General features: G+C 36.4%; 1 protein-coding gene across 1 annotated transcript in view; it reads right to left on the reverse strand.

The window, feature by feature from the left end:
- CTR9 (CTR9, Paf1/RNA polymerase II complex component) overlaps positions 1-47 on the reverse strand; it is a 19,953-nt gene extending 19,906 nt beyond the window's left edge. The window contains exon 1 of the mRNA XM_010194788.1: positions 5-47. Within this exon, the coding sequence (XP_010193090.1) occupies positions 5-47 (43 nt within the window). The remainder of the gene's footprint in view (positions 1-4) is intronic.
- Between the last annotated feature and the right edge of the window lie 12,517 nt (positions 48-12,564).

Here is a 12,564-nt window from a genome sequence, read left to right on the forward strand (position 1 = left end):
TCCTCATCGGTGTCCCGGAGAGGGATCTCGATAGGCCCCCGCGACATGATGGCGACAGCGCTGTCCGCCGAGTCGCCCCAGGTGCAGACACAGAGAAACCGGTCGCGCGCGCACTTCCCCTCACGGACACCGATTGACCCGGACGTGCTCGGGCAAAGGGCGGGGCAGGTGGGCTGACTCCGCCCCAGGGAGGGGCCGCAACGAGCCAATCGCAGCGGCACTTCAGCCCTCGAGGGCTGTCTCGCGCCCGCGCGTGAGGAGACGGGAGGGCGGGCTTCGAAGCTCGGGGCGCGCGGCCCTGTTGCTGCGGTAACGGTGGCCTCGCGGGCGCCCCTCTGCGAGCGGCGGGGGGGGCGCGGCTTGAGCCGGGGCACCGAGAACGGGAGCTGGGCGGGCGGCTGGAGCCGCCAGCTCTGTCCCGGCCTCAGGCTGCAACGCTGCGTGTTGCGCTGTGTGACTGGGCGTGCGGCCGCTGACAGCGGTCTTCCGTGTGGTGGCATTTTAAAACGTAGGCAGTCTTCTCAGTACAGACTGAGGGCTGACTGGGGACTTGCAGACAGGTTTTAGTTCCACTAATTTATATCACACACTTACCTATATAGCCACAATACTAAGAGATAGCACTGTGTATTTATACATGCACACGCTGATAAATTTAATAAATTTGCACCTTGTTGCTCTCTGGCCTTGAGACCATGAACCTTCAGGCTCTGACTCTTTTCATGTCATTTTAAGATCACTAAAGATTTCCAACCAAGTACATTAAAATATACTGATTTGCCCTGTCTTTGTGGAAAAACCATACGTAAATCCATACATAAATACATAGCTTGGATGGTGTAATATTGTTAATACATATTCACAGGTTTTTTTAGGCACAGCTTGGCCGACCATTTTCAAATTATCTTAAGTGTTTTTAATTACAAATACTGAGTCTGGTAAAATTCTGAATCCTGAACCTAGGAGGCGACCCTGGAACTTGTTTTGTGTGAGGCATTCAGCAACATGGAAGTGCATGAGTAAAGAAGAAGTTACAAATTGCTGTTTTTGAATTACGATGGCAGATGCGCTGATGCATTTGGATAAAACAAAGCATGCACAGTAACATGTGGCCAATCTTAAGTTATTTTTGCAGCTGTACTAAGGAAAAAAGGGTAGTAAGACTAAAAGATTTCTACACATTTCTACTAAGAAGATTAAAATAAAAATCTGTGACATATTACTTTCACAGCCTATTAAACCCATAAAGCAAACTTTATTTTGTCCTATAGTTAACCAGCCACATAATACAGAATTTTGACTGAACTGGTAGGCGCAACTATAAAGCCTTAATTTACTAAATTTTATTTTAAAAATTAATTGTAAATTACTATAATCGTATAGATTATAGTAGTAGCAACTAGCTTACTTGCAGTGTCACCTGTTCTCTGAAGCCAAAGCAAGTAGTATTTTTAAATACTTAACATTTTTAATCTCAACTTTTGATTTTTATATATGCACTAATTATTCTGAACTGAGTTACTTGGTCCAAGGGAGTGAACTAGCACTTCTGCTCATACAGGTCTTTGAGTAGGGGTGTGCTATAAATACCTTTTGTAGAGAAACTTTTGCATGTGGCAGGAAAGCGAAGTGACATTGAAATTAATAGGAGTGAAAGTGTGTGCCTTTTTCATTAAAAACATGCCCAAAACATTATGCAGAGAAAGGTGCTAAATAATCAAGTTCTTAAGCCCATTTGTCTCATTTATAGGCTGTTTTTTCACGAATTAACTACTTTTTGCATATTTTAAGTGATGTTGAAGCAATTTGGACTGAAAAGGCAGTCTGTTCCTGAGGTTTTTGTTCACTAGTTAGTGTCTGTAGTAAACTAGCATTCCTCATGAAAAAAAACCTAAAACAACCTAGTTTAAATGGAAGACTTTAGAGGGTCAAACCTTAAGAATATTAAACTGAAGTTAAGGAAGGAACACAATTCTTGCTTCCTGGTATAGACCTACTAGAAACATTTTAAGTTGTTTAAAATTTAATTACTACACAATAGTATGCAAACTATTAACTTTTATATTGTTTGAAACAACATTACTCTTTTTTCTTGTCCATATAGACTGATAACAGTAAATCAGTGTTAGGTATGTAGAACCTCTTTATGTGTAAAATGTTGTTCTAGTGAAATGAGCTTTTTTTTTTTCTTTATGAGTACTTAGGGACATTTCAAGAAAAGAGACTTGTTTTATCTTGCTGTCTTTTTATTTAATTGAAATTTATTATGATGAAAATTTAAATTACTACTTTTGAACTTGAATTGTTATTAATATCAGAAATATTTATATAATTAGAAAGTAATCTATAGCCAATTGAGCTTTCACTTCTGATATGTTATATGTAGTGAAAAATAATATTTAAAAACTTCATTACCATATAAAATAATAAACCTTTTTCAGGACTGAAAATTGAGCTTAACCAAGCTACTTTAATAACATAATAAAAAAGGCCTTTACCTACCTGACCACTACTCTGTGCAAGCAAGTTACCATTTACATTTGAGGTGTGTATGCTTAAATAAATAAAGCCCCATTTAGAACAATTGGGTGGTCAGAGCAGGGTGTTTTAGTAGCAAAGTTCCTGCTCTGACCTCGCCACAGGAGACTTTCATTCTGTCCTCTGTGGGGCTAATGGGAAATGAAGAGTGCCATTTAAAGTTAGCAGTACAAGTGCAATGCCGTACAGTTAATATTTTAATGCTTAAAAACTCACAAAGTTTCCAAATATGTAACTGTCAATGAAACGCTTTGTGGATACAGCATTATTATTGCTACCTTCAGGCAACAGAGAGAATGTTTAATTTTTAGAGTCACTATCCAGCATTCTGTTTACTGAGGGTTTGGGCTTATACTGTGGAGTTAAGTTTAGTATTTTTTCTAGTCACAGCCTCGCATTTTCCTATTGGAGTTTTGTTTTTTTCTTTAGCCTTAGCATATTCCAACATGTCAAAAATATGCTTACTTGTTCCAGGTAGCTGTGACTGATAAACACCTAATAGTTCAATGATAAATTTTATTTGAATTAAAAACTTCTCATCTACAAAGAGCTACTTAGCAAGGGCAGATTTTTTCCCCTCTTCTCCTGGTGAAGGCTTTTTCAGGGATTATGCAATAGCATTACAGATTTAAAATGCATGTCAGCAATTAATAGGACAAGCAAGGATTATACAAAAGACTGTAGAGCTATCAGATGAAATCGCTGTGCTAAAATGTAAAGAATGAAAGTATCACTGATTTCTAGTATGGCTTTAAAAAAAAAAGAAAAAAAATATTGAGATGGAGACTACACTGATTATTCTTTACCAAAGCTTTCTTCCAGGAAGACTCCTGAGTTTTGATGCCATGCTCTTTGAAATGAAATTGCTCAACACATAAATCAAAATTGCCTAATGTTTCAACAGAGATATTAGTAGCTAAGCCAAGAACATTGAGATCTAGCGTCTCCATCATCCTCTAGTCTTTTTGATAAAATTATTTTTCATAAAAGGTTTTTTGACATAAAATAATGACATTTAGTAATGACAGTTATTTTTCCTAAAATACTTAAAATAAAATATGCTCTCCATGTTCAATGGAATGATATGAAAATCAAAGGTAAGAGAAGACTACAGAATAGGTACAGACATCAGTGTCTTCTGCTACTACAACTGCACTTTTGAAAATGTCACAAAAGTAGTGAAAGGGCTACATCTTATTTAAAAATATCTCCTCCTTGCTTTGTATCACTATTAAACAGTTCTTTTCATTCTGATATCTTTGCATGCTCTCTGAAAACCAAGTTTTTAGCAGAAAGTTTAAGGAAAGGAAAACACATTATACGAGCAAGTACTTGAGTGTAGAAGTCAGTTCCAAAAATAACAATGAGCACTTGTGTTGAAATTCTCAGGAAGTATGAAGCCTGAGAATCAGCCTGAAGATGAAGAAAGCTTTTGGGAATGTCAACAAATCTTCCTCTGTTTCCTGGGGATGGCTGGTTATTTTCAACGTCCTTTGAGTTAATGTGATTTATAATATAAACTATATACTGACTTCTATACATAGAAATTAAATAGAAAATTAATTTTCACGTCTCTAACATCCATAGTCCCTTCTCTGATTATTTACTTTTCTTCTATGTCTCACATATTTTTTTTCTTCTACAGGCCCCTTTCCACCTTCATTTAAGCACTTAAAGTGACAATGTTTAAGCAGATCAATGCGCTTACTTTTTGTGGGTAAAGCTCTATCCTGCCAAAAGAGATCTGAAAGATCCGCTCAACAGCCTGTGACTGCACATACCTCTGATGTAGTTTAAAAATAGATAAATAAAAGTTAATATAAATCTCTTCTGTAGCACGCAGAATTATTCTGAAAACTTAAGGCTTATTTCTAATGTTCTTGAAAACATGGAGAGCAAAATCCCAAGTCTGCACAAGGTCAAGCTTGAATGTCATGGATGTTGCAGAAACTAGGTATGATTTCTATTTTAATTCAGAAATGGTTTGGAGAACCTGCCTATGCAGATGTTCTGTATATGTAAAGTTTAAGATGTGAACAGAAGACCCAAGCTTGGTAGCTTGAGTCCTGTGTTGAATTTTGAAACCTGTCTTTTTAATGCTTTTCTGAGTAAACATTTAAAGCTATTAAAAGCTTATGCTACAGTATTTTAAGATCGTTGAGGAATATTGAAATAAAGAAATATTTGTATTTTGAAATAAAGTATATGTACATACATAGAGAGATATATTTTGCCCTTCCTTACACACGTTTACATTATATTTAATGTAGATTATATTTTATAATATGCTGCATAACACATTATGTATTCATTTAAAATAACAAACTGTAAGTAATCTAGCTCTTCTTTCTGTTTACATACCCGTGAACTTAGATTTCATGGATCTTTCCTTTGACCTTAATAGAAACTCTGCTAGAGTACATAGCTACAGGTTGAACAGTGTGTACTCCTGACCACAACAGTAATTGTCAAACATGTTGGGACTTTACGTTCTTACCAGTGTATTTTCCTATATCTTCCTGCCCTCCTCTGCACCCCCCCGACCCCCCAATATTTCATTAATATCTTTTTCTTACTTTTTAAATAGAAGTCATTAAATTTTGTTGGGCACATTAATAACTCTAGGTCTTGAGGAAGAAAAAAAGGAAAAAGTCTTTGTATGGGCAAAAAAATAGTAACTTGGTTTTTGTTCTCCTCAAGAAGGAAATTGTTATGCTACTGGATCTAATTACTAATTGTGAACTAGGTATATTTGCTGTGATTTATTTCATCCCAAGAGGAAAAAATGAACTTTGAAACTTGACCTTTATGCTAATAATTCTATATAATGTCTTGACATGCATCTTACTGTTAACAATGGAAAACACTATTTTTTACATCTTACATTGTGAATGAAAAACATAAATCACATGACTTTAAAGCTCCAGTGTAATAGCACAATGTGTATCTAGCTATTAATTTAAGAATTGTTTGTCTGTGTTTCTGTCTAGCACTTGATGTGTTTATTTCCACATTTTTCTCAGAAGGCCGGGGACATTTGGTTCAGTTATTAGAGAAGTAATGTGGTTGGATGCCATACTTGAAGGCTGTTTTCATACCTCCTATCAGCATGTAGTTTACAATTAACTTGATCCATGCAAGAAGAGCCATTGATTCTTAACTTGTCTAGGCATATGCCTAGCTATCTTCTTGAATTAAGGCCTCAGACTGGAAGAGAACCAGTAACTGTTACCAGCCAGAAGCAAATGTTATTTTAAGATGCAAGGAGGTATTCTGGGCACTGGTTCACTAGATAATTTGGAATCTATTTCTATGTATTGCTCTGCATATACTTTCTTGCTCAACTTCTAAAGCTATGTGGCAAGTGGATAATGCTGATGTGTGAGCAGCAAAGAATATCCATTTAAAAGTAATTAAACTGAACAAGTATCTGTTAACTGTAACTTCCCAGAAGCAGGTAACAGTGTTTAGAAAGAAAAACAATATACAGTTCAAAGTTTTCAGGTATTCTTCCCCCTTCTCAAGTAATCTTTTAAAATCAGCATTCCCTGGTATATCAGGATGGTTTTACAGGGAGATATTTGACTTAATATTCTCAGCCCATGTTGTTAATGGAGTCTAGGCTACAGTTCACAGCAGTAGCAAGCTACCAGGCTAGAGATACTGTATTGCAAACAGCCTGGAAAGTCTTGGTTTTGTATATTAATAGAACAATATCTGTCATCCTCAAAGTGAGTAAGACTTAATGGTGTGAGGAATTAAATTGGCCTCTCTCGGTAAGCTGCGAAGGGATGTCTGGAATTCCAAGGTAATTTCATTTGCCAAAGGGCAGTAGTGGTACTAGTAGTGTCTTGTAGTCCTCTGCTGCTGGAATTGCCAGCCATGATGCAGTATGTTTATAAATAAAACTGTGCTTCTATCTGAAAGCCTGGGATGTAAAGTCAGGTTGTGTTCTTTCTGGCTTGCTCATCACCATTAATAGAGCTGCTGCTGGAACTGAATCAAGAATTCTGTTGATTCAGAAGCCAGTAAAGAAACTCCCAGAACTCTGTTGCCCCTGCAAGTATGAGTAAAAGTTTATTTATATCAGTCAAGTGACTATGCATGCATACAGATCAGATAATTCAAATGAAGGAAGATGCAACTTGCACAAGTTTCTCCTTCTGAATATTCTCTCATTGGGTAAAGAGGGGCTCCCATTTGCACCTCAGCAGATTATTTTTGCAATTTCAAGGTGTCCATATGGTAATTCATAATGTGCTGGAAACACAAAACTTCTAAGAGAAACACTTTTAACTAGTTAATAGCTAAATATTGTTCAGGTATAAATCCTCTGTGTTAATTAAACGTAACACAACTCAAGCAACAAACTAGGCAACTCATGTAGGCAAAATCAGCACACGTAGTACATTTGACAGCTGTGTGACTCAAGTATGGAAGAACAGGTACATATGCCTCAGATTCTCACTTTTTAGTCAGATGTACTTCTAATATTGAGTCCCTTTTTAACCGTGCCAAGGGTGGTTGTGTTTTCTAATGTAATCTTAAAAATATGTTTCTTTCTTAATTTAGCTGTGCCATTTTGTGCAGAAGCTGTACACAAGGAATACAATACTGATACTAATCTACCTGAAACCGTAGTGATGGAAACCCTTCAACTCTTGTGGGGATCAGTTTAATTGCTTAACTTTGCTGTTAAAGTTTTTCAGAAAGTGTAGCCTGAATTTCCTTTGGTGATATTTAATACTATTATGTCCCATTCAGCAGTACATAGAAAAAGTTGTCTTTTTACCTTCATTAGGGTAATTTGTATTTTACCATGGGCATGTAAATGAAACAGTCTGGTTGGCTCTTTGTAAACAGATGCTGCTCTATGAAAAGCTTTTATACACCATCACAGGAGATGTGAAAACCATGAATCCTTTGAATTCGTATTAATGTGATAGGTAATGTCACTTCTGCAAACGTTTCTCCTAATATCTTAACTCTAATATAAAAATACCTGTATTACTTCCCCTCAGAAAAGTTTAGTTGTGGTGATTTCTAATAGGCTATTATTAACTAGAGAGTACTGTTAGTTTAGTAGGGTCTCTTTATTTACCACTGAGACTGTAGGAATACAAAAGAAAAATCAAACTCCTGCACAAATTTAGCAACGATATGTCTAAAATAAGACAAAACACTTATGCAGAACACTTCAAAGATTAGACATTAGTGTAAGCATTGCAGAAAATAATTTTGTTTTGAAATTAAAGTAGACTGGAAATTTTGAAGGGAAAATTTTGACTTCCTTTTGCAAAGCCTTATAGCAGTTTTAATAAAAATCTAATTCTCATACAACTGAGAAACTTCTAAAACAGCCAGTCATCATCTTGGCAAGTGTTTGGAGAAGCTGGCTTTTGATTGTGTGTTGTATTGTTTTGGTTTTTATGTATGTACCTTTTAACTGTGTCTTAAAAGCATTTTTGCCTCCCTAAGCAGAACCTGCCAAGAGTTAATGACAATAAATTACACCAAAATCCTTTCTTTACCAATGATTGTAACAAGTTTGCTAAGTTCTCTTCTCTATTACTTGCACTGTTTTGTAGATGTAAAATTATGCTCAGGCAGCTGGAAATGTATGGCTGCTAATTCTTCTGATCTTCCAGGTTTGGAGGTTTCTCCATCACACCCTTTTTAATCTTCTCCTTCAAGTTACCTTCATGGACTTGCTATTGTTGTAGCAAGGAAGGCCAATAGTTCTCTTTGGACCTTTTTACATGCTTTGGATAGGGTTGTTCTGTAGCTCTGAAGGCTGCTGTGAAGTGTCCTAAACATTTATGGCATGATAGAGAAGCAACCTACTTTGACCTTAAAAATGCAGCTTCTGAACTGACCCGGTAAAGCTATTGATCACTTATGTTCTCTGCCATAAGCCTAGAGATTCAGCCTGCTGTGCTGATTTGAATATTAGAGAACAAGAACATTCTTCAATTGTTTGCTTCCTTCATTTGCTGGAAAAGTGTTAAAACATTCTCATAACATAACCTCACAATTTTTCCGTGCAAATAATCAAGCAGTATGAACATCAGCAGAGGGCAGTATTGAGGCATAAATAGAATAATAATAAATTTAAATTGGAAAAAAAGTGTTGCCATGTGCTTTCAGTTTTCCTTCATAAAATCATAGAATAATTTATGATGAAAGGTGTCTCTGATGGTCATCGCACCAACCTCTGTCTCAGAGAGGCAAATCCAAAGTTAGATACAATCAGTATGGTCATGGCAATGTGTCTACATTGTTGGGTATTCTACAACAACCTGCAATCAGGTTTAGATTTCTCTCTAAACCACTTTTATATCCAGCTGTGAGACTGGATGCAAAGCATGTGCAGTGCTGCAGTGTAGTTATTTTGTCTGAATAATACTAGGAAAAAAAGTTAGCAAAGTGGCTAAGTGTTTACGAGGTCAAGTAGTATTTTTTAACAATTGCTCTTATGTGTTCCCATCAGCTTTAATAACAACAGGCAAGCATCTAAAGAAAAAGAAAGGTCACCTTGTTGTTGGGTTTTATTGTTGTTGTTTTGTTGGGGTTTTTTAAGCATAGTTTCTATAGTATTTGCTACTAAATAGTATGGGGCTTTTTTCTACCCCTTTATTAGAGAGCTGAAATAGATAGCGACAGGAAGAATTTACAAAAGTGAATATTGCTCTCATGTTTAAAAACTATTTTTTTCAAGACATGTTGTATTGAATTTGTAGACAGATTTGTAGGAATCAGAGGCTTCTCCAAATCAGTACATTTTATTAAGGAAATTTTTTCTTTTAAAAATACAAACACAGTCCTGGCCTGTCATCATTACTTGAATTCATTCCACTTCCTTTTTTCAATCTGCTTGCTTATATTAGCTAAAATTTTATTGGCTAAAATGGTAAACTGTTGAATTTTGTAGGAAACAACCTTTTCCTTTAGTTTATCCAATTCTGCAATGCTTTTCAAGAGTGTATTTGAGATAAAATTGCAGACTTCTGAGCTGTGGAACAAATATCCATTATAGAATACATTGCTATGTTAGAGAGTGTACTGACATTCATGTCACACAAAAGCACTTCTGACATTTACTTAAACCAGTTAGATGTGCTAATGGTGTGTATAATTGACTTCGAGACAAATGCCTTACTATTGTCTTCAATCTGACAAGCAATGTTGTTACACCTCAGCATCTGGTTTTCAATCTTTTTTTTGACAAACTATTCGTGGTTTTCAATCTTTTTTTTCAACAAACTATTCATTACAATGTTTATTCAGACAAAATAGTGTGATTCTGCATATTAAATAGAACTGCTAAAAAAAAAGAAGTCTGTTTTTTAAATTCTCTTTTTGATCCTAGAAAAGTGCATACTAAGGGTATTGTTAAGCCACTCCTACTAGTAACACCAATGTTTGTCTACTCCTATTGGTGACAAACTGGAACTCCTAAAGGGATTGTTGGCATCTTAAAAGCACTTTTCCCTCTCAGTTGAATCAACTAGATTTGAAAGCAGTTCAGGTAAAATTTTACCTCTTCTCCACTAGCTAGCAAGCCCTTTAACATAAGCAGTGGGGCTTAGTTAAATCAGCAGTTTAGATTCCTGACAGCTACCCAAACAAATTAGTTTAAACTACCTCAGGCACATGGCCACATGAGCCGCATGAATTTTTGAGTGTTGCTGTGTATATATCCTTGCAAGAGAAAATACCAGTTGATGCGGAATTCAGTGAAGGCTCGAAAGTGCTGCAAGGACTTGGAGTGGATGCAGACTAGGCCTAAACTGTTCTGTTATCAGTATCCAGCAGAGCTCGATTATGGTATGTATTTCCATTGTGATCAGAACTTTGGCAGGGATTATATGATGTTTTATAAGTGTAGTTATACTGCTTCAAGGCCTGCATAGCTTGGGAGGGCCCAGTTTGCATGTTAGCATTGTGTTTCCCAGTATCTCCAGTTCCTGAGGCACCATAAGACTGCTCTTTCAGCCACTGTTAATATATCTCAGTCATGTAAAACTTGGAGGCAGGTCCAAAAGAGCAGACTATATATTTTGGTCACTGATAAGAAGCTTTTGTCTTTGATGGATGTGAATGTTTGTCATGTAAGAATAGTATAAAGTCAGAAAATGTACTCAAATTAGTATGTTGCTTAAAAAAAACCAAACCCCAGTATTTTTAAAAATTCTGAAATATTCTTAGTTTCAAAATGCTGCAGATCTCTTAATTTTTTTGTTTAGATAAGATCAGCAGGGATTTTTTTTTTCTATTTCAATTCAGTAATAAAGATTTTATAGTAAACATGCAGATGAGTAATACTAGCTGTAGAACAGAGGTAGGTATAAACCACTGTGAAGGTAATGTGATAGTTTAGTGTGATGGAAGATCATGACATGGAGGTGAGAAAGTACATCCATAGTGAGTTTTAAATGGTGTACAGTGCGGAAGACTTGGGATCCTGTAAGGCACAGAAGAGGAAAAATCAGTTTGGGACCACTGCTAATGACAATACTGTCTTTTCAGCGCACTGGGTCAGTATAATGGCTGGACTTTAAGAAACACTAAATTCACAACTCGGCAGTCCCAGCAGTGCTAATGTGGGAAGAGGGTCTACTGTAGACTTGTATCTCTCTTGCAGAAAATATAGCTCAAAAAGGACATCAGGGACAACGATGAGGGGTTGACCAAACCTTAACAAAATGGAAGTTATGAAGGGCCTTTGTTTAAATTATCGCTCTGAACTTCCAAGGCACAGTGGTGAATACCATTGTAAACAACAGCATATTTAGCAGTCCTGCTGACAGTCCTTCTTGCATGAGCCTTTGGGGTGAAAAGGAATGCAAGGTCAGGCATTATATCATCCAGGGACTGAAAAGAGTTGAGATATCTGAATATGATATATGAAATTATGGGAAAGAGGCTGAATTATACCTGGTAGACTGCAAATCCCAAGTACTTTCAGAGGCAGGTACTAAATCTACAAAAAACAAGTCATGATTTTAGTCATGGACTTGTGAGATCAAAGTTATCCTGATTGATTAGACTGACGCACATAGCACTACAGATCCTCCATGTAACATCCTGTGTTTTTGCTGTTCCTCTTCCCCTGCCTCACCCGAAACCCTAGCACATTGCCCTCGAATGGCTGCCAGGCAGTTTGTACTTGCATAATGAGATTCTTTTGTGTACGCTCTTTCGAAATAAAAAATAAATTGCACATCATTGTCTAGTTTTAAATGACAAGTTTTACTTCAGCTTTGTAGCAAATTATAGGGAGAGTTCTGTGATCTTTCCTGTTATCTTAGTACTGTAAAGTTTAAGTGACTTTGCATAAGGAAGACCAATTGCTCTCTTAGTTTATATTCTGTTACTATTCTAATCAGATCAGTGAAGAGAAGAAGATATTGTTTATATTTACTTTCCTCTGTATGGCTTTGGTTTGTGACAATTCTCTGTGAAATTATCCATGTTTCCTCAGCAGTTTTCAAATATGAGTAAAGTTCATTGTTATACAAAAAAGGATGATATCCAAGGTGCTGCTCTTGTTTTGGCAACTTGAATTTAATTCCAAAAATACTGTTTAAAATAAATTCAGTGGGATTTACTGTCAGAGATGTTCAAATGCTTTTTGTGTTGTGGGACAAATTAGAGTGAATTTTAAATCCTTCCTTTCCCAAATTTAATCTGAATCTTTTAAAAAAGAAAAGTGTGGGAGAAGGGGATTTCTTATAAACACTTTTTGGGGCACTCATAAACATGTCTCTTGGATTCCTGGAATTGCAAGCAACTGTATGTAGAGCATCTTCTCAAATCCATGTAGCTAATTATCTACAGTAAATTTTCTAAAAGCAAACAGACTAGGTCAGTATATCTCATAAGAAAAGTTTTATGTGGGTGCTCTGCCTCTGATCCAGAAACAAAACTGGTAGGAATTTTCCATTTATAGAGTTGGCCAAGAAGCAATTGCATTTTTTTTTCCCTGGGTAAATGAAAGGCGAATTTTTCACAGGACACAAAAGC

This window comes from Mesitornis unicolor, unplaced genomic scaffold (genome assembly GCF_000695765.1).
Source record: "Mesitornis unicolor isolate BGI_N332 unplaced genomic scaffold, ASM69576v1 scaffold15131, whole genome shotgun sequence".
Lineage (NCBI taxonomy): Eukaryota > Metazoa > Chordata > Aves > Mesitornithiformes > Mesitornithidae > Mesitornis > Mesitornis unicolor.